At 40.1% G+C, this 25,975-nt stretch overlaps 1 protein-coding gene and 1 non-coding gene across 2 annotated transcripts; both read right to left on the minus strand.

Moving 5' to 3' along the window:
• Positions 1-2,554: 2,554 nt before the first annotated feature.
• Positions 2,555-15,032, minus strand: LOC106990986 (coiled-coil-helix-coiled-coil-helix domain-containing protein 2-like). Its single transcript, XM_042245257.2, has one exon. The coding sequence runs from the start codon at positions 2,933-2,935 to the stop codon at positions 2,555-2,557; it is 381 nt and encodes a 126-aa protein (XP_042101191.1). The 5' UTR covers positions 2,936-15,032.
• Positions 8,409-8,480, minus strand: TRNAL-GAG (transfer RNA leucine (anticodon GAG)). The gene has a single exon. It is a non-coding gene; the product is annotated as a tRNA-Leu (tRNA).
• Positions 15,033-25,975: the final 10,943 nt, after the last annotated feature.

Below are 25,975 nucleotides of genomic sequence, written 5' to 3' on the forward strand. Positions count from 1 at the left end.
AAATTTAAAACCAAACCAAACAAAAATAAGAAACCACTGTGATAAGACAACAGGGGGAAAAAAGAGTCCTCCCATATTAATATCATGAGATACAGATTATAAAATAAATACTTTTAATATAGTTAAATGAAAGATGAGGTTGAACATATAAACCATTTGAATAAGGAAAAAGAAAATTTCTAAAGTGATCAAATAGGTCTGATAACCGAATGAATGTTTGGAAATGAAAAATATAGTTGAAATTTTTTGCCATGCCATACAGAAAATGAAAATTTTTACAAATTCCATTATATCATTTCTGTTACCTTAATTTTTTTTAATACTCTACTTAGAAGTTACTTTGGTGTAAGTGAAAGACTGAATCCAATTTCATATTTTCCAGATGGCTACCCTCTTATCCTAATACTATTTATTAAATATATCATTTTACTCCACTGATTTGAAATACCAGCTTTATCAGAAACTAATCCCAGTATTTATTTGCATCTATTCCTGGGATATCTATTCTCTTCATGAGCTGGTACTAAACTGTTTTCATTACTATAACGTTCATGATTTTTTTCAATATCTGGTAAGGACTAGTCCTCTATTATTACTATTTTCTTGCTTTATTCCCAAAATGTTAATGTTGGTATTTTTCTTGAAAAAGTTCAATTTATATATTTATTTAGAGAGGATTCAAAGCAGAGATGTTACTTTGCCAACAAAGGTCCGTCTAGTCAAGGCTATGGTTTTTCCAGTAGTCATGTATGGATGTGAGAGTTGGACTGTGAAGAAAGCTGAGCGCCGAAGAATTGATGCTTTTGAACTGTGGTGTTGGAGAAAACTCTTTGAGAGTCCCTTGGACTGCAAGGAGATCCAACCAGTCCATTCTGAAGGAGATCAGCCCTGGGATTTCTTTAGAAGGAATGATGCTGAAGCTGAAACTCCAGTACTTTGGCCACCTCATGTGAAGAGCTGACTCATTGTAAAAAACTCTGATGCTGGGAGGGATTGGGGGCAGGAGGAGAAGGGGACGACAGAGGATGAGATGGCTGGATGGCATCACTGACTCGATGGATGTGAGTCTGAGTGAGCTCCAGGAGTTGGTGATGGACAGGGAGGCCTGGCGTGCTGCGATTCGTGGGGTCACAAAGAGTCAGACACGACTGAGTGACTGAACTGAACTGAACTTACGATTGCCATTATTTTCCATTATTTAAGTGTGTCTTACCATCTATTCAAGAACTTTTTAATGACCTTTTGAAGTCCTTCAAAGTTTTCTTCATGTGAATCTATTTTTTAGAAAGAAAATCACTTTATTCTAATTAATTCACAAACAATAACATCAGAAAAGCACTGTTTACAAGACCACAGCTGCCTCTTCTGCCCAACCCCAAACTCAATACCATCACAATGAACTTCTGCATAGTGACAACATCCTCTTCCACCACAGTCCTGAAGCACAAAAGCTATTAATGATTAAGGAGAGGTTTAATGGATGTTTTCATACTTTCAGTTCAATTCAGTCGCTCAGTACTGTCCAACTCTTTGTGACCCCATGAATCGCAGCACACCAGGCCTCCCTGGCATGAGTTCCCAGAGTTCACCCAAACTCAAGGCGATGGCATCCCACTCTAGTACTCTTGCCTGGCAAATCCCATGGATGGAGGAGCCTGGTAGGCTGCAGTCCATGGGGTCGCAAAGAGTCAGACACGACTGAGTGACTTCCCTTTCACTTTTCACTTTCATGCATTGGAGAAGGAAATGGCAACCCACTCCAGTGTTCTTGCCTGGAGAATCCCAGGGACTAGGGAGCCTGGTGGGCTGCCGTCTATGGGGTCACACAGAGTCGGACACGACTGAAGTGACTTAGCAGTAACAGCAGCATGTGCATTGAGTCGGTGATGCCATCCAGCCATTTTGTCCTGTCGTCCCCTTCTCCTGCCCCCAATCCCTCCCAGCATCAGAGTCTTTTCCAATGAGTCAACTCTTTGCATGAGGTGGCCAAAGTATTGGAGTTTCGGCCTCAGCATCAGTCCTTCCAGTGAACACCCAGGACTGGTCTCCTTTAGGATGGACTGGTTGGATCTCCTTGCAGTCCAAGGGACTAGCAAGAGTCTTCTCCAATACCACAGTTCAAAAGCATCAATTCTTCGGCATTCAGCTTTCTTCACAGTTCAACTCTCACGTCCATACATGACTACTGGAAAAGCCATAGCCTTGACTAGATGGACCTTTGTTGGGAAAGTGATATCTCTGCTTTTGAATATGCTATCTAGGTTGGTCATAACTTTCCTTCCAAGGAGTAAGCGTCTTTTAATTTCATGGCTGCGGTCACCATCTGCAGTGATTTTGGAGCCCCAAAAAATAAAGTCCGACACTGTTTCCACTGTTTCCCCATCTATTTCCCATGAAGTGATGGGACCAGATGCTATGATCTTAGTTTTCTGAATGTTGAACTTTAACATCTTCATTATTAATTATATTTTAAATGCTAAATCAACATGGTCATGAGAGGTGATTTTTCATGTCTTCAATTCGAACTTCTTGTTTAAGCATTGGCCAATCTGTACTATTTCAGTACCTCACTGAAACCGTCACAAAATTGAAGGTCACCCTGGCTCTGGGCACACTCCGAAAACTGTTTCACCTCATAGAAGCAAGGACCATTCTGCTGCAGCTGTGGCAGCTGGGTTCCCTGAGGTTCCTGGTAAGTGATGTCAGGGCTTGAGGGCTCAGTACTGCTTCCCCCACTGAAGTACCCAGTGATGACGTGATGAAGAATGTGGCCCACGGCAGAACCCACAGCCATCTGGGCCATCAGACCTGGCTGCTGGGGAACAGCAGCAGGGGAACCAGCGGCAGCGGGGGGAGCCGCTGCTGGTAGCTGAGCTATGGGCGCTGACCTCAGTGCTGCTCTCATCTGAGGCACGCAGCTGGCAGAACCGGCCATGCAGGAAGCACGGCTTCAACTTCCACTAGCCATCTTGACCGCACTGCTAAGTGACATCAACAGGTGCATGACCCTGGTGGATTCTCTTCATGTAAATCTTGTACATTTCTTAGATTCATTCCTAGGTATTCTCTTGTAGTTCTTGTTTTTGTAAATTGAATACTTTTCTAGGTGATTGTTCATATATTGGTAAATTATTGATCATGTTTTAATTTTGCTCTCAGCTACCTTACTAAATTGTCTAAATCTTGTAATGATTTTTAAAGTTGATTTTCTGCCATAATATTATCTCACCTGCAAAGAATAATGTTTTCTTCCTTTTCCTTTCCTTCCCTTTCCTTTTCCTTGTAATTTTCCCTCTCTTTCTCTAATGACGTTGGCTAGTATTGGCCAAAGGTAAATAATACTGGCCATAGTGTGCAGTCTTGTTTTGTTTCTGATTTTAATACAACTCAGTGTTTCACTGTATAGTTTTTGGCATTTCTAATGATATATGTATTTTTTCATGTTAACATCTATTACTACTTTTAATAAGGTTTTTTTTTTATTGAAAGGGATATTGAAATGTTATTAGATACCTTTTCAGCATCTGCAACAATGTTCACATAGTATTTCTCTTTTGATACATGTTTATGCTGTATTGCTTAATATATTCATTAATATTGAGCCATCTTTGCATTTTTGGTGTGAGTGTTCCTTAATTATGACATATATTTGATTTATGTGCTACTAGATTCTATTACTACAAATCTAGTGGAGGTGATGGAATTCCAGCTGAGCTAGTTCAAGTCCTAAAAGATGATGCTGTGAAAGTGCTGCACTCAATATGTCAGCAAATTTGGAACACTCAGCAGTGGCCACAGGACTGAAAAAGGTCAGTTTTCACTCCAGTCCCAAAAAAGGACCATGCCAAAGAATGTTCAAACTACCGTATAGTTGTGCTCATTTCACATGCTAGTAAGGTTATGCTCCAAATCCTTCAAGATAGCCTTCAGCAGTATGTGAATCGAGAACTTCCAGATGTACAAGCTGGGTTTAGAAAAGACAGAGGAACAAGAGATCAAATTGCCAACAGTCACTGGATCATAGAGAAAGCAAGGGAATTCCAGAAAAACATCTACTTCATTGACTACGCTAAAGCCTTTGACTGTGTGGATCACAACAAACTGGAAAATTCTTAAAGAGATGGGAATACCACCTTATCTGTCTTCTGAGAAACCTGTATGCAGGACAAGAAGTACCAGTTAGAACCAGACATGGAGCAACTGATTGGTTCCAAATTGGGAAAGGAGTAAGACAAGGCTGTACGTTGTCACCCTGTTTATTTAGCTTATATGCAGAGTACATCATGAGAAATGCTGGGCTGGATGAAACACAGACCAGAATCAAGATTGCCTGGAGAAATGTCAACAACCTCAGATATGCAGATGATAGCACTCTAATGGTAGAAAGTGAAGCAAGGAACTAAAGAGCCTCTTGATGAGGGTGAAAGAGAATGAAAAAGCTGGGTTAAAATTCAACATTAAGAAAACAGAGATCATGGTATCTGGTTCCATCACTTCATGGCAGATAGATGGGGAAAAAGTGAAAGAAGTGGCAGCTTTTATTTTCCTGGGCTCCAAAATCACTGCGAACAGTGACTGTAGCCGTGAAATTGAAAGACACTTGCTCCTTGGAGGAAAAGCTTTGACAAACCTAGACAGCATATTCAAAAACAGAGACATCAGTTTGATGACGAAGGTCTGTCTAGTTATAGCTATGGTTTTTCCAGTAGTCATGTATGGATGTGAGAGTTGGACCATAAAGAGGGCTGAGCACCAAAGAATTGATGCTTCTGAATTGTGGTGCTGGAGAAGACTGTTGAGAGTCTGTTTCACTGCAAGGAAATCGTCAAGGAATTTGTAAAAGAAATCATAAAGGAAATCAACCCTGAATACTCATTGGAAAGACTGATGCTGAAGCTGCAGTACTTGGCCGTCTGATTCGAAGAGATGACTCCCTGGAAAATTCCCTAATGCTGGGAAAGACTGAAGACAAATGGAGGAAAGGGCACAGGATAAGATGGTTAGATAGCATCACCAACTCCATGGACATGAATTTGAGCAAACTCTGGGAGATGGAGAAAGACAGGGAAGCCTGGCATGCTGCAGTCCATGGAATGACAAAGAGTTGGTCAGATACAACTTAGCGATTTTTGAAACTTTCCTTTTAATACTCTGGAACCATTAAGTAATATTAAAATTACATGTTCCATAAGATTTTATAGAATTCACTTATAAAATTCTCTAAAAATTGACCTATCTATAACTTTCTTCCTTTATTGGGGTCAGTTTTAATAGTTTATATTTCCCTATTTGTGGTATTTGCATGAAGCTGAACAATATATTCTTATAATTTTTTACATTTAAGTATCTATACTTATTTTTCTATACTCATTTTTCAAACCTATATATGTGCTTCTTTTTTCATTTATATTGTTTGACTAGCTTTGCTCAATTTTTACCGTTTTGTTTTTTCTTGAAGAACTTTCTCAAGATATGTTTATTTGTACTATAGTTTTCTATTCTTTAATTCTTGGTTTTACCTTTACTAATATCTCCTTTTTGTTGTTGTTAAGATTACTGTGTTGTTCTTTTTTCTAACTCCTTGAGTGCTTAATTATTTACTTTTTTCATTTGTCTGTCAATTGACAAACTATTTTTAGCATAGTTTTTTTTTTTTTTTTTAAGAAAGATTCATAGGAACTATGCTCTTTGAGGATTTAAATGTTTGAAATCATCTGCAGGTTACCCACTCCAGTGTTCTTGCCTGGAGAACGGGGGAGCCTGGTGGGCTGCCATCTATGGGATGTGTCGCACAGAGTCGGACACAACTGAAGCGACTTAGCAGCAGCAGCAGGTTATCTTTATGCCTAAACTATACTTTGACTGGAACTAAAATTCTTAGGTAATAGGATCCCTGAGAATACTGAGGCAGTAAATTGCTACAATGTTGAATGTCACTTTAAAGAAGTATGAAACAGCTTGATTTTCTCTTTCTTCCCTTTGAGGTGATCTGATTTTCTCTCTGAAAGATCCTATCTTTGAAGTCCAGTAACTTCATTAGGATATGTTCTAGTTCTAGTATTGGTTCTTCTGGAAAATGATGTGCTTGTTTAAAGGTAGAGATTCAAGTCCTTTATTTCAGAATAATTTTCTTGAATTATACTTTGAATATTTTTTGTGTGCTTGATTGTTCTGTCTTCTGAATGCATAACTGAACATCCAATCTGTCTTAAATGTATTTTTTCCTGTAATTCCTTAAAATTCTTTTTTTCCTCCTTTTCTTTTGCTGTTTTCTTGAGCCTATCCTCCATTCCTTTAGCTTGTTTTCAACAACAAGTGTTTTTCCTGCCCGCAATCTCCATGTCTGTATGCCATTATTTCTCTATGTCTTTCCTAGGTTCACTCAGGTCAACCTTATCATTTCCTTCTTCAGTTCTTTTATCAGTGCTTTGGATTTTTGATTCATGTAGTCCACTTTTTCACGGAATTATTTGAATCTGAAAGAAGGTTTTGGTCACAGTTTTCAAGTTTTCCACCATAAATTTTTATCTGATGAATGCTGAATTTTTCTTTTCTCCTTTGCCTTTTTCTTAGAATGATTTTGTCTCCTGGTTCCTTCAAAAGTTTTATTGAAATGCAATTCACATACAATGTAACTTACCACTTAAAGTGTATAATTCAGTACTTTTAAGTACTTTCAGAGAGTCATGAAACCTTTCCTGGTTCCTTTTTCTGTTCTCATTTTTCCTTACTGGACCAGTTATATAGAGAAGAAAAATGTGAGAGAGATGTAAGAGGCTCTGAACAACCTCTGGACCAACAAGACATTGTCCTAACTCAAAATAAAGCATATACAAGGTTTAATGGACTTTATTGTGAGTGTGAGTGTGTATTGAGACTTCACAAAATTTTAATGACTACACTTGGTAGCTTCAGGGTCACTCATTAGCCTTGGCTTCTCTGTTACCTCAAAAATTTTTTTTTTGCAGAATGTCATGCCTGTATAATCTCAAAACAGATCATGGAGAATTCTAGAGCCATTTTGCAAGCCTCAGCCTTTTTTTCCCAAACAAGGAACTTGATTTTTGCCTTGGAAAACTGTTGACTCTACCTGAGCTCTGCAACCACGGGTATTGTCTTTTGGGGTTCTTTCTCTGGTCACATTTTCACATACTTGGCAGCAGCTCCTCTTTATAAATATTAAAGTTTAGGGCAAAAGTATTGCCTGATTTCTTCCTAAATGGAGTGTTTATTCCATTTTCATTCTTATTGTTTCAGATTGGTTTCAGAAAGCAGACTCAGTTTTAGTCAACTCCAGCTTCTATAAGAAACAGCATACGTTGGATGGCTTATAAACAACAGAAATTTATATCTCCCAGTTCTAGAGGCTGGAAATTTTTTTGAGATCAGGGTGCCAGCATGATTGGGTTCTAGTGAGGAACTTTTTCTGGATTGCAAACTGCTGTCTTCGTATGTCCTCACATGGTACAAAGAGATAGGAAGCAAAAGCTCTCATGACTCTTAAAGAGTAATTGCATCCATGAGGGCTCCACTCATATGACCTCTTCTAGCACTAATGACCTCCCAAAGGCCATTGGAAAGTGGGGTTTCAACATGAATTTGGAGGCAGGGGACACGCGCATTCAGTTTGTAACACAGTCAGAGACTTCTTTATTTTTCCATCTTAAAATGAGAGATTGATCATTTTATTATTAAGTTCTTTTTATTTTTCAAACATATTTAAACCTCTATTTCTTGTCCATCAACTTTAGACTATATATATTTTGATTCGTTACTTTGTAACTAAGAAAATAAACGTATCTACAATTCCTTTTCCTTTTTTCTCTCTGTTTTTCTTTTCTCTATGCTCTGTTGCCAAGCAACATCTGCTAGTATTCCATTATTTTTACTGCACTAAGATTCATGGCACTTATATTCTTCTCTGTAACTGTAATTAAGTGTCTGTACTTTTTTTGTCTGTAAGCTAGTCTAAAAATGGAAAAAATAGACATTGGTTAAATTATTATGGACTGTATAAATATTGTGAGCCACGGAGTAAAATAGTGTTATTGGAGCCTCAGAGAAAGACGCATAATCCTATACCACTAACTCATAGAGGAAAATGTTCCAAGTATCATGTCAAACAAGTTGTCTTTTTTATACTCTGAGAAAAGTATCCTTGTATTTTTGTTGCTCTACATTTCTTGTACAGTGCCCCCCAAAGCTTTCAATTACTTTTCTTTTTTCTTTTCAATATATATATATTTTATGAAGATTATATACGTTATATACAGTAAATGTGCTCAGTTGCTAAGTCATGTCTGACTCTTTTGTGACCCTATGGACTGTAGCATGCCAGGTCCTTCTATCCATGAGATATTCCTGGTAAGAATACCAGAGTAGGGTTGCTGTTTCCTCCTCCAGGGGTCTTCCCAACCCAGGGATCAAACCTGGGTCTCCTGCATTCTCAGGCAGATTCTTTACCACTGAGCCAGCTGGGAAGCATATACAGTATGTACATTCACTAAAATTTTTCAAGATTCTTTTCAGTGTGGACCATTTCTAAAGTTTTCTGTTGAATTTGTTAATATCACTTCTGTTGTTTTTTTATGTTCTGATTTTTGGCCAAGAAGTATGTGGGGTCTTAGCTCCCTAACCAGGGATCGAGCCCACACCCCTTGCATTGGACGGCAAAACCTTAACCCTTGGACTGCCAGGGAAGTCCCTCACCATAACTTTAAAACATTCATTTTCTTCACTATGCTACCTTTTAATAAAATCTATTTTCTTCATGAAGATAACCTTTCTGGGGTCCAATAAGACAGTTACTTTCTTTTATGAGCTTGTCTTTTGTTTTTGTTTTTAGATATCACATGCAAGTGAGATCATACGATATTTGTCTTTCTCTGTCTGCTTAGCATAATGCCTTCTAATTTCAACAATATTGTAGCAGATGGCAAGATTTTCAATAATGTTCCATAGACATGAACATACCACAGTTTCTTTATCCATTCATCCATCAATGGACACTTCAGTTATTTCTAGTCAAATAATACTGGCAATGAGCATGGTGGTACATATATCTTTTTGAGTTATTGTTTTCATTTCTTTCAGATAAATACTCAGAACTAAAATTTCTGGGTCACATAGTAGTTCTATTTTTAATTTCTTAAATGTTAGCCAATTTCTTAAATGGGCTTCCCTGATAGCTCAGTTGGTAAAGAATCTGACTGCAATGCAGGAGACCTCGGTTTGATTCCTGGGTCAGGAAGATCCACTGGAGAAAGGATAGGCTCTCCACTCCAGTATTCTTGGGCTTCCCTGTGGCTCAGCTGGTATAGAATCTGCCTGCAATAAGGGAGACCTAGATTCAGTCCCTGGGTTGGGAAGATCCCTTGGAGAAGGGAAAGGCTACCCACTCCAATATTCCTGCCTGGAGAATTCCATGGACTGTATAGTCCATGGGGTTGCAAAGAGTTGGACACAACTGAGTGACTTTCACTTCTAAATGTCAGCCAAGACCACAAACATTGTGTATAACACATTTGAACTGAAATATAGCATGTCTGATAATTCTTTGATTGAATGCCAGACATGAGAAAGGAAAACTGTATATATAAATTGAGGCCCTGGCTAATGTATCAGAGAAGACTAACCTGCCATTTAGCAGTCAGTAAGAGTAGTCACAGATCGTGTTAAGCCAATCTGGGATGAGCTCGTTTGAAGGTAGGTTTCAGTCTTTTGTGCCTACTGCTCTATTTCCTACTGAGCCATACACCTAGAGTGGAAGTCTGGGCAGAATATGAGGGCCCTTTCTCATTGGTGGGCACTGATCTCTACAATTTCTGCCACCCAGAAATTGAGGGATTGCCAAAGGATCTGATTGACTTCCCAGGGTCCTAGCTGACACTCTTTCCTTTGGTCCTTTCCCTGTGGTACATAAGCTAAGATCAGCAAATTCACTGAAAGGAAGTTTTTGCAGAATATACCACCATTCTCTTTGGAATCCTTACCCTTCGAGTCTTGTCAATGATCTCAGCTTCAACCTTTATAAATTAAAAAACAGAAAAGCAAATGAAAACAAGCAGAAGAAAGAAAGTAGTACACGAGAGCAAAAATCAATGAATTAGAAAACAGAAAAATAATGAAGTCAATGAAACCAGAAACTGACTGAGAGAGAAAAGGATAAACTTCTACCCAGACTGATCAGAAAAACAAAAACAACAATAAAATACAAGTTAACCACTATCAGGAATGAGAGCAGGAATGTAACTATAGAGCCTAATCATATTAAAAGTGATACGAGTGAAAGAATAACTTTATGCTGATCAGTTCAACAACAGATAAAACAGATAAATTCCTTGAAAAGCACAAACTACCAAAGCTCACTCAAGAAGAAATAGATAACTTGAATTGTGCTTTATCTGTTAAAGACATTGAATTTACGATTTAAAACCTTCCTACAAAGAAAGCTCCAGGACTAGATTGCTTCACTGGGAAACTTAACCAAACATTTAATGAAAGAAATTTTACCAGTTCTGCCTGGAGAAGGGAATGGCAACCCACTCCAGTATTCACCCTGGAGAATTCCATGGCCAGATAGATGAGCCTGCCTGGCTATAGTCCATGGAGTCGCAAAGAGTCAGACATGACTGAGCGATTAACACTTGACATTTACTGGATTTTGGAGAATTGTTCCTTTGAGATTCCAACCTCACTACCAAATACGTAAAAGCTTAGTGAAGAATTCTTCCGTTTACTACCCTCCTTTAAAAGAAGTGATCAGACATTAATGAGAAAGGACCAAAGGGACCATTTTGAAGCTGGACAAGGGAAATATAATTCTTATCAGTTTTGTCCAGATCCTAGTTGTTAGAACAAAGTTAAACCTTCAGTCTTAAAAACAAAATCCTTGGAAGTTTTAATTGAACATTTTACACACTTAAAATCTTGGAATGGTGCTTTACATATCAATGTAGCACATGAAAGGCTTTGTGCAGACAAGTAAATTTTCCTTTTCTGAGTATTAAAATGTGATAACACCCATCTCATCATTTTTAACTTGAAATCAAAACTATCAGATTTTATTTTTTTTTTTATTTAGGGAAGGTAAATTTAGGGGACTAGAAGACTTCTAAATTGGCTTCTTCAGATCTAATGATTTAAATGTAACCAGTTTTAGTTGGGACTTTATAAAATTATCTTGTATATATAACTGTTAACTAATCTGTAAATTATAATAAATATATTTGCAATTATTAAATGTTATGTGATATTTTGGTTCAGCCTCTATGAGGCTAGCATTACTGTGATATTGAAACCATAAAGTGTTCCGTAGTCTTGGCACTGGTAAAAATACAAACTTGTTAGATTCTAGCAAATCAAGATGCATGTTATAATCTTTAACCATGAAAAGAATAGTAAAATAATGTATAATTAATAAGCTTATCAAAAAGGAAATGAAATTATAAAAACTATTTGATTAAACTTTTTTTAAAAATGCAAGAAAGAAGAGTGAAAGAAAATAGAATGGATGAGACAAATAGAAAATAAATAGTAAGATAGTGGTTGTAAACCCTAATACATTAATAATTATTTTAAATATAAGTCTCTTGATTAAAAGGCAGAGGTTATTTGGTTCGGATAAAACAAAAAAGTTATGGAGCTCAAGCAGGAGAGCATGCAGAGATAAGAGCAGAGGATTTGTGCCTGCAGGTTTCAGAGCAAGCTACCAAGTGTGTTTCTCAGATTTGAGGGACTTACCCTGAAATCTAAGACCTAAATCCTTGGGGCACAGTAACAAGAGGAAAATGGATAAGCTGGTGGCAGAAGTTACCTCAAGACCAAATTTGTTTTACAAACAAGAGGAGATGAACTAAAGAACCACATATTTAAGTTCAGTATAGAGCATGCTGCTGATACTTAACAACTGGCTCTGCAAGTGTAGTTTCAACAGGGATGTTGAATAATATATTTTGTTAATGTTAACAAGTGAGATGGAAGGGAAACAGTGAAGACATGTTGGCATTTCATTCATTCATCAATTGTGTGGCATGTGTGACATCTTTACTGAACTGGATGACAGTTTTTGAATATTGTAAAAATAGTTCATTTGGGGTTTTTTGTTGTTTTCTCCTTTTTTGCTATTCACAATGCAATGTCTACAGACAGGACATATTTGTAAGTTTCATCTGCATTGTTTACATTTTCTCTATCACTTTCTTAGGTAAAGACCAAGATTCAGTGAACTACAACCCAGCTCCTCGTAGCTTTTCAATTATCCATTCAGATCTAAACATCATAATGCTTTGATGTGCACCAAAATACATGGATAAGTTCTCTTGAGTAGTCAAATACTGTACATCATTCCTTCTTACCTTCAACTTATATTTCCTTTCCATTTCTTCCATATAATTTTATCTTAATGTAACATCATTACTTTGAAAATTTTTTATTGATTACCCTATCATATTACTCTGCAATAAAAATCACATATGTTAACAAGACTTACGTGGTGATCATTTTACAATATATACAGATACCAAACTGTCATGTTGTACACCTGGAACTAATAATGTTATATGTCAATTATACCTCAATATACATTTCTTAATTTGTTTTAACTTCCTATACCTGTATGTCTCCTAAATGTTAATTAAAGTTGTTCGAAAGCTATCACATAATGATATTGGTGAGGCATTTCTCTGTTAGTTCATGTAACCACAGGTAAATACTCATGTATGACATTTTCAGAATGTCAAGCCTGAGACAGGCTTGGCATCAATTCTGTTCCTCCTTTTAGTTTTTTTAGCTATCAGAGCAGAGAACCCATGTTTACATAAGTAACTAGATGGAGGTAAAAGGAGTTTTATTTTATAATATCAACCAGGTCTTGGAAATCCTTTAAGTTATATGCCAGAATCAAATATTATTTTTAATGGTCTATCACTGATAAGTTGATTAGATCCTCCCTCAATTTTGTTGAAAAGCAGGAATTAGAAACTACCCAGTTTGCGAAAAACTTTGTTTCCTCACCTTTAAAATCTTCCTTTTTCTCAATTTCTCATAATTTTGCCAAAAGAGCCATTCCAAGACTTGAAATTTCTGTTACTTATTCTTGTAATTTTTAGATAAATCTCATTTTTATAGCTTAAATTTGTTAAACTGAGATTTAAAAAAGAAAGACAAAATTGGAAATTATAAATCCTTTGTGAACAAAGTATAATCAGGCTGAATTTCAGTTTTCTAGAACATCCTAAAATGTCTTAAAATGTGGGCAGAGTTGGATACTTGACAGATGTTAGAGATGAAGTTAGTAATTTATTTAATGATTGAAAAGAAACATGTTTATAATTATGTGTTTGATATTATTAAATCACATCAAAATATGAGAAGGAGGAATTACCTCTAATTAAATAAAGTTGGTTTTATAAAGTTCAGGATATTATGTTCTAGTTTATGTTTTGGGAACATTTTATCCTACACCTGTACAATGGTAGATGTTCTATTTTTTTTAATCGACTTTATTACTTAAGAAGTTCACAACAAAACTGAGCAGAAGATCCAGAGACTTCCCATATATCCCCAGCTCTTAAACTTACATAAGGTCCCCCAATATTAACATCCCCCACCACAGTGGTACATTTGTTAAAATTGTTAAACCTACATTGATACTTCATGATCACCCAAAGTCTGCAGCTTACATTAGAACTCACTCTTGGTGTTGTACATTCTGTGGCTTTAGACAAATGTGTAATGACGTGTATCCACCAAAGCTATGTCACTTCATCTCACCCTCACCTCTAATCCTTGGCAACCACTGACAGTTTTATTGTTTCCTTGGTTTTACCTTTTCTAGATTGCAACAGTGTTGGAAACACAATATATAGCCTTTTTAGATTGACTTCTTTCCCTTGGTAATATGCATTTAAGTTTACCCCATGTCTTTTCATAGCTTGATAGCTCATTTCTTTTTCTGTGCTGAATAATATGCCATTGCCTGGATATGTCAGTTTATTTATCCATTTCACCTACTGAAGGACCATCTTGGTTGTCTCTGAATTTTGGCAGTTATGATTAAGTTTAAATAAATATCCATGTTCAGGTTTTTGTGTGGACTTAAGTTTTCAGGTTTTTTAGGTAAAGACTGCTGCTGCTAAGTCGCTTCAGTCATGCCCGACTCTGTGTGACCCCAGAGACGGCAGCCCACCAGGCTCCCCAGTCCCTGGGATTCTCCAGGCAAGAGCACTGGAGTGGGTGCCACTGCCTTCTCCGAGATAAAGACTAGGGAGTGAGATTGCTGAATTTCGTGGGAAGAGTATGTTTAGTTTTGAAATCACCGAAGTAAACTGTCTTTGAAACAGCTGTGATATTTTGTATTTCCATCAGCCATAAATGACAGTTCCTGTTGCCAAAATTTGGTACTGTTAGTATCCTGGCCAGTGCTTTGTGTTGTTAGTGTTTTGGACTGTGTGCAGTGTGTAGTGGTATTTCATTGTTCTTTAAATTTGCATTTATGTGGAGCATCTCTTCATATGCTTATTTACTATCTGTGTATTTTCTTTGATGAGGTGTCAGTTAAGGTCTTTGGCCCCTTTTTTAATGGGTTGTTGTTTTCTTACTGAATTTTAAGTGTTCTTTGTTTATTTTGGTGGCCGTCCTTTATCAGATATGTCTTGCAAATGTTTCTCTCAGTATGACTTGTCTTTTCATTCTCATAGATATTCTATTTTGAAGAATGCAACTTAAATTACCTTGTGAAAAGTAATATTAATAACAAAAGAAAAGTATTAGACCATCAATAAGTGAAGGACTTATAAAAAGTTTATTAATCATTGTTGCTATACATATTATTTGCAGTAGAATATAACATTCCTGTTATATTGTCCTGGGAATGTAAAAAAATTAAAATAAATATAAAATATATATTATATGTAATAATATAAATCTGATAACTATATGGTGAAAAGAATAATTGATTAGCAGGTGGTTGACTAGCAACAATGAGGAGACATATGCCCAAATAAACAATATTAGTTCATAGCATCCCACCATCTTTTGGCAAAATTAATGAAAATGATTCCCCTACCAGTCTGAATAAGTGTTCAAGAAAACATAAGACCTGAACTTAGATGTATATTTCATTTTTAGATGCAACACTAGCCTTCTGGAAACACTGGAAATTAGTGTGGACTGCTTCCCTTTCTCCTCCCCAAAATCATGCAGAAATGCATCTGAAATGGACTAAGGCATGATTCATGCCTTAAATGGGAATACTCTCCCAATTCTATCACCAAGAAAGGTGGAAATTCAGAAAGATTTGTGGCAGATTGATACATCATTTTAAAATGTTAATACTAAAATTCTTAAGACTGGTGGGTACAGATAAGATAGATAAGAGCCAGAGCTTTTCATAAATTTGTCCCTTGTGTACTCTCACAAGCCTTGCTCTTAGAGGCACTGCATTCTTGACAGTAGTTATAGGGTGAAATTATTAAACAAGAATTGTCGTTTCTCCTATGGCTTCAAGCTACAATGAATTCAGAACATGCCAACAGAAGCAAAATACTCAGTTTCTAATGCCTTGATCTCGCGTTCCTCTGTCTGTTCTAAATCCAGCTTGAACAAGGTGATGACCAAAACCATCCCAAAGGGAAAAAAAGAAGGCAAAATGGTTGTCTGAGGAGGCCTCATAAATAGCTGAGAAATAAAGAGAAACAAAAGGCAAAAGAGCAAAGGAAAGATATACCTATCTGAATGCAGAGTTCCAAAGAATAGCAAGGAGAGATAAGAAAGCCTTCCTCAGTGATCAATGCAAAGAAATAGAGGAAAACAATAGAATGGGAAAGACTAGAGATCTTTGCAAGAAAATTAGAGATACTAAAGGAACATTTCATGCAAAGATGAACACAATAAAGGACAGAAATGGTATGCACCGAACAGAAGCAGAAGATATTAAGAAGAAGTGGCAAGAATACACAGAAGAACTATACAAAAAAAGATCTCCATGACCCAGATAACCACAATAGTGTGATCACTCACCTAAAGCCAGACATCTTGGAGTGCAAAGTCAAGCAGGCCTTAGGAAGCGTCACTACAAACAAAGCTAGTGGAGGTGATAGAATTCCAGCTGAGCTATTTCAAATCCTAAAAGATGATGCTGTGAAAGTGCTGCACTAAATATGCCAACAAATTTCAAAAACTCAGCTATGGCCACAGGACTGGAAAAGGTCAGTTTGCATTTCCAATCCCAAAGAAAAGTGAAAGAAACTGAAGTTGCTCAGTTGTGTCTGACTCTTTGCGACCCCATGGACTGTAGCCTATCAGGCTCCTCTGTCCATGGGATTTTCCAGGCAAGAGTGCTGGAGTGGATTGCCATTTCCTTCTCCAGGGGATCTTCCTGACCCAGGAATCGAATCCGGGTCTCCCACATTGCAGGCAGATGCTTTACCGTCTGAGCCACCAGGGAAGCCCATCCCAAAGAAAGGCAGTGCCAAAGAATGTTCAAACCACCTCACAATTGCACTCATCTCACATGCTAGCAAAGTATTACTCAAAATTCTCCAAATTAGACTTCAATAGTGTGTGAACCGAGAAATTCCAAATGTTCAAGCTGGATTTAGAACAGACAGAGGAACAAGAGATCAAATTGCCAACATCCATTGGATCATAGAAAAAGCAAAGAAATTCCAGAAAAACATCTACTTCTGCTTCATTGCCTGTGCTAAAGCCTTTGACCATGTGGATCACAACAAACGGGAAAATTCTTAAAGAGATGGGAATATCAGACCACCTTACCTGCCTCCTGAGAAATCTGTATACAGGTCAAGAAGCAACAGTTAGAACCGGACATGGAACAACAAACTTGTTCTGAATTGAGAAAGGAGTACGTCAAAGCTGTATATTGTCACCCTGCTTATTTAACTTTCATGCAGAGTACATCATGTGAAATGCTGGACTGGATGAAGCACAAGCTGGAATCAAAATTGCCAGGAGAAATATCAAACAACCTCAGATATGCAGATGACACCATCCTTGTGGCAGAAAGCAAAGAGGAGCTAAAGAGCCTCTTGATGAATGTAAAAGAGGGGAGTGAAAAAGCTGCTTAAAACTCAACATTCAAAAAATGAAGATTATCACAGCAGGATCCTCTATGACCCACCTCCCAGAATATTGGAAATAAAAACAAAAATAAACAAATGGGACCTAATTAAAATGAAAAGCTTCTGCACAACAAAGGAAACTAAGCAAGGTGAAAAGACAGCCTTCAGAATGAGAGAAAATAATAGCAAATGAAGCAACTGACAAAGAATCTCAAAAATATACAAGCAACTCCTGCAGCTCAATTCCAGAAAAATAAGCGACCCAATCAAAAAATGGGCCAAAGAACTAAGACACTTCTCCAAAGAAGACATACAGATGGCTAACAAGCACATGAAAAGATGCTTAACATCACTCATTATCAGAGAAATGCAAACCAAAACCACAATGAGGTACCATTTCATGCCAGTCAGAATGGCTGCTATCCAAAAGTCTACAAGCAATAAATGCTGGAGAGGGTATGGAGAAAAGGGAACCCTCTTACACTGTTGGTAGGAATGCAAACTAGTACAGCCACTATGGAGAACAGGGTGGAGATTCCTTAAAAAACTGGAAATAGAACTGCCATATGACCCAGCAATCCCACTGCTGGGCATACACACCAAGGAAACCAGAATTGAAAGAGACACATGTATCGCAGCACTGTTTACAATAGCCAGGACATGGAAGCACTCTAGATGTCAATCAGCAGATGAATGGATAAGAAAGCTGTGGTACATATACACAATGGAATATTACTCAGCCATTAAAAAGAATACATTTGAATCAGTTCTAATGAGATGGATGAAACTGGAGCCGATTACACAGAGTGAAGTAAGCCAGAAAGAAAAACACCAATACAGTATACTAACGCATATATATGGAATTTAGAAAGATGGTAACAATAACCCTGTATGTGAGACAGCAAAAGAGACACAGATGTATAGAACAGTCTTTTGGACTCTGGGAGAGGGCGAGGGTGGGATGATTTGGGAGAATGGCATTGAAACATGTAAATTATGATATGTGAAACAAATCGCCAGTCCAGGTTTGATGCATGAGACAGGATGCTCAGGGCTGGTGCACTGGGATGACCCAGAGGGATGGTATGAGGAGGGATATGGGAGGGGGGTTCAGGATGGGGAACACGGGTGCACCCGTGGCAGATTCATGTTGATGTATGGCAAAACCAATACAATATTGTAAAGTAATTAGCCTCCGATTAAAATAAATTTATATTAAATAAAATTTACCATTAAAAAAAATGAAGATTATGACACCCGGTCCCATCACTTCATGGCAAATAAATAGGAAACAATGGAAACAATGACAGACTTTATTTTCTTGGGCTCCAAAATCACTGAAGATGGTGACTGCAACCATGAAATTAAAAGACACTTGCTCCTTGTAAGAAAAGCTATGACAAACCTAGACAGCATGTTAAATAGCAGAGACATTACTTTGCCAACAAAGGTCCGTCTAGTCAAAACTATGGTTTTTCCAGTAGTCATGTGCAGATATGAGAGTTGGACCATAAGGAAGGCTGAGCGCCAAAGAATTTATGCTTTAAAACTGTGGTGTTGGAGAAGACTCTTGAGAGTCCCTTGGACTGCAAGGAGATCCAACCAGCCCATCCTAAAGGAAATCAATCCTCAATATTCATTGGAAGGACTGATGCTGAAGCTCCAATACTTTGGCCACCTGATGAGGAAGAGCCAACTCGTTAGAAAAGACCCTGATGCTGAGAAAGACTGAAGGCAGGAGGAGAAGGGGATGACAGAGGATGACGTGGTTGGATGGCACCACCAACTCAATGGACATGAGTTTGAGCAAACTCAGGGAGATGGTGAAGGACAGGAAAGCCTGGCGTGCTGCAGCCTATTTGGTCACAAAGACTCGGACATGAGTGGGCAATTGAACAACAGCAACAAAGACTAGTTTCAGAGCTGAGAATTTACCCTACAGATATACCTGCAAGAGTTCACCAAATTATGTTACAAGAATGTTCACTGCAACATTATTTGTAATAGTTGGGGGAAAAGTGGGGTGAGGGGACAACCCAACTGTCCATCAGTACAGGACTAGGTGAGTTATAATTCACCTTACAGTGTTAACACTCCATCAGTCTTTCTTCACCTGGGTCATCCATTCACGACATATTATACCTTGTGGCCTTCAGGCCTCAAGTGAGAAAAACAAAATAGACAACAGGCACTTCCCTGTGGTCCAACGGCTGAGACTCCTTGCTCCCAATGCAGGGGGCTGGAGATAGATCTCTGGTCAGGGAACTCTATCCCACAAGATGCAATTAAGTGTTTGCAGCCTGCAACTGAGTCCTGGCACAGTCAAATAAATGGATATTGATAAACAGACTATTTTTTTGAAAAGAAAACATGGACAATGAAGTACATAGTTAATCCCTTTTGTGTAAACATAAAAGCTACCTAGCTGGTTGCTTATCTGTGCAGAATGTTAGGTGAACAAAGGCTGGCCACTGGGCCCAGTCTGGAACTGTGAGATGGGTCACAGGCATGGCCTCAGTCACTGGAGTCCAGCTCATGTGGATGCAGGAAGTAGGGGCGGGTCCTCTGTCTGTGGTGTGAGCCAGGCCTGGCTGGTCTTTCTTGCCTCAGGCCCTTTCCCATTCCTTAGATGGGGTCCCACTAATTGTCAGGTTAAAGATGTATTTGGTGTATGTTCCATGGGAATGAAATCAGTAAGAAAGTGAACCAGAGGAAATTTCCAATTGGTCCTGACTCCTACCCCACCTGGCCGCTGCCCCACCAGTCTTGTTCTGGGATTGTTTCAAGCTTTTCCTGTGCATTTACAAATGAAACCAGGCTGCTCTGGGCATGCTTCCGAGGCGATGCCTGGAGCCCGCATGCCTGGGCCAGAGACTGATACGGTGTGTGCACGCCTGGGCCCATAGAACTCTTTTGATCTATTTCCGAAGGCAGCCTTTGGTCTCCTGCTTCCAGTGATTGATTAAGTTAGGTTCTCTTTTAGGAATTCTCTCCACTCATGCCTCCTTTCCAGCTCCCAGTGAGCCCTGCCAGATTTTCCTCTCCTTTTATGCTGCAGATTGTTCTGTTCCAAGTGGCTAAATGGAAACTGTGTTCTTAATATGCAGCCCATTACCTATTCCTTTATATGCAATCTGTTACCTTGCAATTCCTGTTTCGCATTTAGTACGGTAGGGCATGGGCACCCTCTTATCACATCATCAGTCATGTTTCCAGCAAGGTTTTGGCCTATCGTTAGTGAGTAGCTTTGCTTCAGAGCCTTCCATCCCCTGTGCATCCCCTTTCCTTCCCCTCTCCCCCCTCCCCAGCCCATTTTTGTGTGACTCATGGGGGAATCAGGGTGATAGCATTTGTTTTAAAACAAGCCAGCACACATGTTTGTAGATTCTTTAAGACCATGGGATGTAAACGAACTCATGCAATGTTCTTGAGGTGCCAGCAAGAGAAGGGACCTTGGTTCAGTGGGTTCTGGTGGAAGGGTAACCCAAGGTGTTTCAAAAAGCTTTCTGGTCATGCAGACCTAATTTCAACTCCTGCCTCCAAGCATGGTGTTTGCTTTTGAAAAATTGGGATTAAAATCTACCAGCTTGCATGGATGGTGAGAGAGACTGAAGTGAACAAGTAAAAGCAGAAGCACACTCCCACATCCATTTCTAAGGCCTTCTGCGACCAACCGAAGCTTTTATATTATCTTTTTCAAAGAGGCCATCCTGGAAGCGAGACTGGCCCTGGTGAAATGTCATAACTGGAGCTCTTTCCTCCTTCTCTGCGTGCCCTCCCAGCTCCTGGTGAAGCCTTTCCTTCAGTCCCCCTGGCCCTTTGGTGACATCTTTTTCGGATGTTCCAATCTGGTCTTCGTTCTGCTTTGATAAATGAAAGCAGTCATGGTTCAGAGCTCTTAAGACAAGAGTGGGGGTGCTGGTGGAAGAGGGGTCATACCTCCCCATGATATCCTTTTCCAAACTTGTGCCATCTGGGTTTCACTCTATTAGGGGAGATAGAGGCTCTCTTTATAATCTATCTGTCCAGTCATCACCTTCTGTGTTTTTGTTTCTTTTGGGACCATTTTTCCCCCTCACAAACCCATTTTTTTTTTTTAATTACTCCTTGAGAGTTACTATATACATGCTAATAAGGGTAACAATGTTGTGTTAGCTTATTGCTTATTATTTATTTATCCATTCACTTATTTACTCAACAAATATTCATTGAGTGCCTTTAATGTGCCAAGTACAATTCAGGCACAGGGGTTATAACTGAACAAAAGCAGCAAAATCACTACCCTCATGGGTCTTGTATGGGGCAGTGTCAACAACAAAATACATAGTTTCAGACAGCTGATGTGAAGACTGATGAAGCAAGAAAGGAGATGAATAGCAGCAAGGATGTGGGGCTATGGGGGCTGTAGACAGGATAGATGTTCTCTGGAAGGTGACGTTTGGGTGGAGGCTAGAGTGAATTGAGGCAGGGAGCTATCCAGAGATCCCAGAGAAGGATGTTAAGGAGGTGAAAATGTCCTGGGGCAAGAAACAGGATGATGAGTTCAAGGAAGAGCAAGAAACCCATATGTCTAGAGTCCAGTGTGCAAGAAGGGCTGGATAGGAAAATAAGGCCACATCAGGTAGGGATTTGAGAACTTATTTTAAGTCTAAGGGAAAGCCAGGAGATTTTGGGTAGTGAACCGACATGTTTTGGTTTATGATTATAAAACATCACTATGACTGCTGTGTGGAGAACAGAGAGTAGAGAACAAGAGAGCAGCAAGACGACCAGCTAGATGGCTACAGCAATCTGGCAAGAAGTGTTGGCTGGCTTCGTGTACTGTGCAAGGGGCTGAGGTGATGAAAACTCATCAAACTCAGCATCTCTTCTGAAGATAAAGCCAACAGACCTTGCTGAGGAGTAGCAAGTCAGGTGTAAGAATAAATGAACTCAAAAACTCCTAGATTTGGGTCTAAGCAGCTGGGTGAATGGTAATGCTATTTACTGAGAATAGGGGAGAAGGCAGAGCTGGTTTGGGGTGGGAATCAGGAGGTATGTTTGGACATGGAAACTTTGGGATGCTATCAGAAATCTGAGTATCTGGAGCTCAGGAAGAGGTTAAACCTGGAGATATAAATACAACATCCTCAGTACAATGGTCATACCAGGGCCGTGGGACTGGAGAGAGTTACTCAGAGAGTTATGTAGATGGAGAAGAGCAGAGGTCCAAGAACTGAGCATGGGGCAATCCAGCACTCGTCAATTTGGAAGAGGAAGAAGAGCTGCTGCTGAGCTCATCACCCCAGTCTAGCAGTTTTGTGAAAGTCTCCATTTGGTTTCCTGGGCCTCCCAGTCCAGAACTAAGCCTTATGTGTTGGTGACTAAGGCTCCTGTCCCACAGTGACCTTGAGTATCTCATGAATTTAGCTCTGGCCCAGGTCCTGACAGCCTCTTCTAGGCCAGAGCCCTAGGTCTCAAGTGGCTATTTGGCCTCATTTGCAAGTGGGGAGCCTGCCTTTGGACCAAGAACCATGAAACCAAGGGCATCAGCCCATTTCCATTTTGCATCTGAACCACAGAGTTGATTATGTTGTTCTAGAGCAAGGATATGAATATGGTGTGACTTTTTAATTTCATCGGTCATGCTATGTGCTTGGAGACTATGGGGCAGGCCATCTATGAGGCAAGGGACATTGTCATTTTAACTAGAGCACCATTATTTTGATATTCTAGACCTTGTTTTCTCTGTGGTTCAAGCTCGCCCTTGAACCTCTGTAGCACCTGGTTATCCCTGATTCACTCACTCAAAGTTTCAGTTCAGTCCAGTTCAGTTGCTCAGTCATGTCTGACTCTTTGTGACCCCATTGACTGCAGCACGCCAGGCCTCCCTGTCCATCACCAACTCCCAGAGCTTGCTCAAACTCATGTCCATCGAGTGGTGATGCCATCCAACCATCTCATCCTCTGTCTTCCACTTCTCCTCCTGCCTTCAATATTTCCCAGCATTAGGGTCTTTTCCAAAGACCCTCAGAGTTTATTTACAGATAACTGCACATTTGCAAAATACAGGGTAGGATATGGTTCCTGCTCTCCAGGAGCTTAAAATCAAGCCAGACAGGTGAACATCACAAACATCACATGAGACATGACATCAGGATATATGTTCTGGTGTGGATCAGCTCTGGCACTGTGCTGAGCACCTAGGAGACCCTCAGCACTTGAGAATGGAACAAGCCCACCGACCATCGTCTAGTGGCAACTGCTGCTGCTGCTGCTAAGTCGCTTCAGTCATGTCCGACTCTGTGCGACCCCACAGATGGCAGCCTACTAGGCTCCCCCGTCCCTGGGATTCTCCAGGCAAGAACACTGGAGTGGGTCTAGTGGCAACTACCCAACACAAATGCCACAAGAGTCCTGGAGGAGGAGATGTCAAGGGCTGGTGTGGTCGGAAAAAATGGAGCGAGATGAAGTTGGAAGCCATGAGGTGATGGATGGGCTTTAAAGAGGGACAGGTCTGGGCCATGGGAGGACATCAGAGAAGTATCATAGGTGAGGCAAGAAGGTAGACAAATGAGAGTCTGAGGCCTTCTGAAGGGGCAATGAGATCAACCTGAGAGAAAAGGCGGCTGCATGTGGGGAGTAGCCATTAGCACCGTGGTGGTCCATGAAGCCAGCTGAAGCCCTGAAAGGAAGACTGCCTGCCACTACTTACTCTATGGGGGCTCGTGATTCAGAAGGGAAAGGGATTGTGATTTCCTCGAGGTTAGGGTGAGAAGAGGTCCAGTATCTGAGGGGCCTTGGAGAGGCAGCAGATTGGAAAAGCAGAACAGAGGCAGAGAAGACACTCCACCCTCTCCGGGGCTGCATCTAGGACCCAGGAAGTTTGCTGGCGTGAGCCAGGCCCCCGTGTCCCTGTGGCCTGAGCTCGTGGCCCCCCTGAAGTCCAGCAAGCGGCCAAGGTAGCTGCCTCAGTACTGCTACACGGGCAGTTGTTAGAGGTTCGCTAGTACCGTAGTTTGTTTGGCCTCACCACACAGCTTGTGGGGCCTTAGCTTCCCAACCAGGGATTGAACCCAGGCCCTTAGCAGTGAGAGCACAGAGTCCTAATCCCTGGACCACCAGGGAATTCCCATGCTAGTATTGTTAATAGCAAAATAGCCCCTTACTTGGGCAGAAAGCTCTACACTACAGCTTAAAAATCGCTTCCGCCCTATTCTATCTCTCAATTCTCACAACTTTGCTGTAGGAATTCGCCTTCACACCTGGCAGGAGATGGACATCTTGAGAGCAGCCCTGGGCCTGCTAACTCAGGGCAGTGTGGACCTGGGCAGCAAGCCCCAGTGGGATGGTTTTGGCCGTCCAAGCGCCAGCGCTGGCGAGCCTGCTCCTACTAGTCTTTCAGGGCAGGAGACACAGCCATGAGGGAGGGAGGTGTGAGCAACCCTCGGGCCGGGACTCAAATGGAACCTCGAGGGAAGGAGAATTGATGCATTTACAAGGTTTCCGAATGAAAACCCTCCAAGTCCTCAGTGTACCAGCCGTGTTTCTATCACACCAGACCGGAGGAGCTCCAGCTCCGTCCTCCAGACCTCAGCCCCCAAGCCTCACAGGCTGCCGACGTGCTAAGGGGCAGGCCTAGAGGTCCACACTGCCCAGTGGAGGACGGTGCCAAGGCTAGTCTTGGCCACAGGGCAAAGCAGGGACCTGGACTTTGAGAGGAAATTGCACTCCAGTAGCTAATAAACCCTTCCGGGTGCTGTAGGACTCTTGGCTCCAGTATTTTCTACCTCACAAGAACAAAATCCCAATCTAAAACAAATGCTCAGTTTACCAAACAGAAAAGGAAAACAGTAGATGATAAGGAAAAAACAAGAAAAGAGCACGCTCTGAACCATCTTTGCTCTATTATCATCATATTTTGTCTTCCAAACGAAGCATCCTTACATGCAAATCCATTTTTGTATATTTTGACTGATTGCTGGCAAGATAGACATAAATATTTCTGGAAATGGACATGACATAAACATATCATTAGCCAGGCTGCAACTTTGTGTGTGTGTCTGTGTGGTTTGAAAAGATGTTTATGGTGAGTTCAATCAACAGACCCACCTCATCTCTCTCTGATCAAGAGTCTTTAAGAACTTGGGAACATCAGGCCTGGAGAGGATAGACAGGAAGGGTTCTGGGAGCTTGAGGAACATTCCAGATTTTAAGCATTAATTAAGTTAGAAACCCACCATCTGCACACTTGCTCGTAACCCTTGTGATAATCTTTCATAATTTGTGAATGTATGAAGCATGTTTAGTTGTCTCCCATGACACCAATGTTGCTTTAGAAATTCCAGCTGTTGCCAAGCTCTTTTTAATGACATTATAGGCAATTCAGCCACTACTGTGAGGGGGAAGGCATTTGTGACCTCAAACTCTATCAGAGCCCAGGCATGTAAACCACAGGTAAAGAAACAATTGCGACTTTTTCTTATTCTTTTTAAAAATCAAACCTAATCACGGTGAGTCCCTTCTCCAACATGGGAGGATTGAGTGTAAAGACGTTAGCAGCCAGAGTCGAGATGGCAGTGTTTTCACGTCTGGGATATATTGCTTTGTCTAACAAGGCGCCCCAGCAGGCTTCCAATTGCGGTCTCTCTGCAGACCCTCCCAGCTGCACAGGCTGATTGACAGACTGTGGGCAGATGCGGTGCCAGACTCTAATAAAGAGAGGGCCTTGGGAAAATATAAGGCAATTATTGATGGGCAGCAATCCACTAATCAGACAATTTCAAAATTAATCCCATATTCCCTTACTGTATTAGCTTTCTTTCTTGTTTGTATTTATATAGCAAATTCATGACTTCAGTGAAAATTCTTCCCTCCAGCCCAATTATATCTCTCCGAGGGCATTAAATTAAAAA

Source organism: Ovis aries, chromosome 3 (genome assembly GCF_016772045.2).
Source record: "Ovis aries strain OAR_USU_Benz2616 breed Rambouillet chromosome 3, ARS-UI_Ramb_v3.0, whole genome shotgun sequence".
Classification (NCBI taxonomy): domain Eukaryota; kingdom Metazoa; phylum Chordata; class Mammalia; order Artiodactyla; family Bovidae; genus Ovis; species Ovis aries.